Consider the following 2,916-nt stretch of genomic DNA (forward strand, 5'->3'; position numbering starts at 1 on the left):
ACAACAGGGTGGCTGAAGAGCCTGCAAGGGGAGGTGGTGCCCGAGACGGAAGAGTATGGCGTGTCAAGCTTTGTGTACCGTCGACAGCGGCCGTTCCACCCACAGCGGTACGTACGATGCATGTGGATGTGGATGTGGATGTGTGGATGATGGGTGTGTGTGGATGTGGATGTGGATGTGGATGTGGATGTGTGATGTGTGTGTGTGGATGTGTGATGTGTGTGTGTGGATGTTTGTGTGTGTGTGTGTTTGACTGCGTGCGCTCGTAGCACGCCTGCGGACGAGAGCCATGCCTTCACACACACACACCAGCCTCGCTCATCTCATATTACCGTATCTCCATGTCTTGCTCTGCATCACTGTGACTGTGTACGCACAGATTGCACGACTTGCTTGCGTCTGCGTTCATTCTTGAGGGCGAAGCAGCAGAAGCAGATGAAGAAGGCATGGAAGCAGGCCAGGGCGACGAGGGTGAGCGTGCGGATGCTGATGCCAAGAACGCCGACACCAAGGACAACAAAGACGACAGCGATGCGAGCGATGAGAGCGATGAGAGCGACAAGGGTGTTCAGGATGCGCGTGTGCGTGCACAAGCACGGAAGCAAGAGAGCGTGTTTGCTGGGACGTTGCGGTCCAAGGGATTCTTCTGGCTCTCCACGCGACAGCACCTGATGGGAGAATGGTCCCAAGCCGGGCTAATGATGTCGCTTGGGAGCAAAGGTGCGCCCATCGTGCTTGTTTTCCATGTGTATTTGTATGCGCATGTGTGTGTAACTACACGTGCGTGCATGCTTTACACGACGCCACCTTGTTCTTGCGTGCTGTGTCCACTGTCACACTTGACGTCGCCAAGCGATCGCACACACAGACGATCACACACTGTCACGCCTTCACGCCTTCACACACACCCACACACACACACACACACTCTCTCTCTCTCTCTGTGTCTCTCCCTGATTGCAATGGCAGGGCCGTGGTTGCGAGACATGGAGCCTGACATGGTTGCGCTCTTTGATGATGAGAAGGTGAAGCAGGACCTGGGCGAGAACAACGACGACCGGCGGCAGGAGCTGGTGTTTATTGGGGCGCCACTGAACCAGGCGCAGCTTGAGCAGGCTCTGGACGCGTGCCTTGCCACCGACGAGGAATGGCAGGAGGCCGAGCAGCAGGAGGAGCTCGAAGCTTTGGACGCAGCTCACAGCCATCACAGTAATCACAGTGGGAGAACCGAAGCATCGGTACCGCAAAGGCGCATACATGATCCTTTTCCACCTTGGGATCATGAGCATAATGCTAATGAACCTGAGACTGACGACGATTACAGTGATGGGCGATCTGAGGCACCGCAGGACCCTAGTTCTGCTGTGTTTGAAGACGAGGAGCGCTTCTAATCATACGAGACTTGAAGCCTGTTGGAACTGGTTTATTGGTGGCTCTGTTGCTCTCCTCTGCATCCTTGGCTTTTGGTCCAATCCCCTCGTTTGAGTGCTCACCATCCTTTTACCAGGACTTGTTCTCAAGTTGACTCGTCCTTGCATGCCCTCCGGTCGCTGCTCTGGCGCGTCGTGCTGTGCCTTGACTGCCTCTTTCTTTATTTCTGCCTCTCTGAGCGAGCTGTTGCCTTCTCACAGTGACCTCTCTCCCTCTTCTCTCACTCACTCACTCACTCACTCACTCACACACACACCCACTCTCTCTCTTTTTTTTCTCTCTCTCTCTCTCACACACACACACACTGTCCCTTCTGTGCCTGTGCCAATGCCTGCAGTGTGTCACCGTGCTTTCCTGGTCCAAGATCGCTCATAAACGACTGACTGTACAGTGTGTGCAAACCGCTCCCAATCTTCGCCGGCGTGGCTCCATCTATCCATGAACATGTACATGCTACTCTACACGCGACCCAGAATCTGCACAGACCAGTGTTTGCGAAAAGACGTGGTGTGAAGGTGGTGTTGAGCAGTACTTCTCTTGTGGTGTGTCCTCAAAGTATGCATGTTGAAGCTGTTGTCGAGGTTTTGTTGTGATGTCACTCGTGTTCATTGGTGGTTTGGAAGACTCGACAGAGAGAAAGAGAAAGCTGTGCGGGCAGATAGCGCGAGTGGACTGTTGTCAACACCGCGTGGTTGCCATCACAGGAGTAAACAAGAAGTGGGAAACCCAAGTACCGGAAACTAGCACGAGGCTCTCAATCCAACACCCCTTCAAACGCCATACAAAGAGACAAGCACATGATGCAGAGTGGACGACAGACACACGAGACAATCACAACGCATAAACCATTAGGAGTTGGTTGAGGTAGACCCTGCTGTGGGCCTGTCGTCATCAATTGGAGTCGTGGCGACCATGAGAAGGGTTAACCAGTCAGGGTCACTAGGTATTCGCCGTGAGGTCTGGATGTTGCTGTGTCTGTCGGGTGACTGGCGTCGGAGAGGTCGTGTAGCCATGGAGAAGAATGCAAGCACATGTTGATGTATGGCAGTTCGTTTTCGTGTCGTTCGGACCAGGTCATGCCGGTGTGTGCTGTTGCTGTACGCAATGCAGCAGCAGCAGCAGCAGCAGCAGTAGTAGTAGTAGCAGTAGTAGTAGTAGTAGTAGTAGTAGTAGTAGTAGTAGTAGTAGTAGTAGTAGTAGTAGTAGTAGTAGTAGTAGTAGTAGTAGTAGTAGTAGTAGTAGTAGTAGTAGTAGTAGTAGTAGTAGTAGTAGTAGTAGTAGTAGTAGTAGTAGTAGTAGTAGTAGTAGTAGTAGTAGTAGTAGTAGTAGTAGTAGTAGTAGTAGTAGTAGTAGTAGTAGTAGTTGTTGTTGTTGTAGATGTTGTTGTTGTTGTTGTTGTAGATGTTGTTGTTGTAGATGTTGTTGTTGTTGTTGTAGATGTTGTTGTTGTTGTTGTTGTTGTTGTTGTTGTTGTTGTTGTTGTTG

The 2,916-nt window shown here is 51.5% G+C and overlaps 1 protein-coding gene across 1 annotated transcript in view; it reads left to right on the forward strand.

Moving 5' to 3' along the window:
- The window catches only part of PTSG_06749 (uncharacterized protein), a gene marked incomplete at its 3' end in the record, with an annotated part of 3,335 nt that extends 1,944 nt beyond the window's left edge, over positions 1–1,391 (forward strand). Inside the window, exons 5-7 of the mRNA XM_004992089.1 lie at positions 8–107; positions 380–720; positions 970–1,391. Coding sequence (XP_004992146.1) covers positions 8–107; positions 380–720; positions 970–1,391 — 863 coding nt within the window. The remainder of the gene's footprint in view (positions 1–7; positions 108–379; positions 721–969) is intronic.
- Between the last annotated feature and the right edge of the window lie 1,525 nt (positions 1,392–2,916).

Source organism: Salpingoeca rosetta (genome assembly GCF_000188695.1).
Source record: "Salpingoeca rosetta unplaced genomic scaffold supercont1.17, whole genome shotgun sequence".
Taxonomy (NCBI): Eukaryota; class Choanoflagellata; order Craspedida; family Salpingoecidae; genus Salpingoeca; species Salpingoeca rosetta.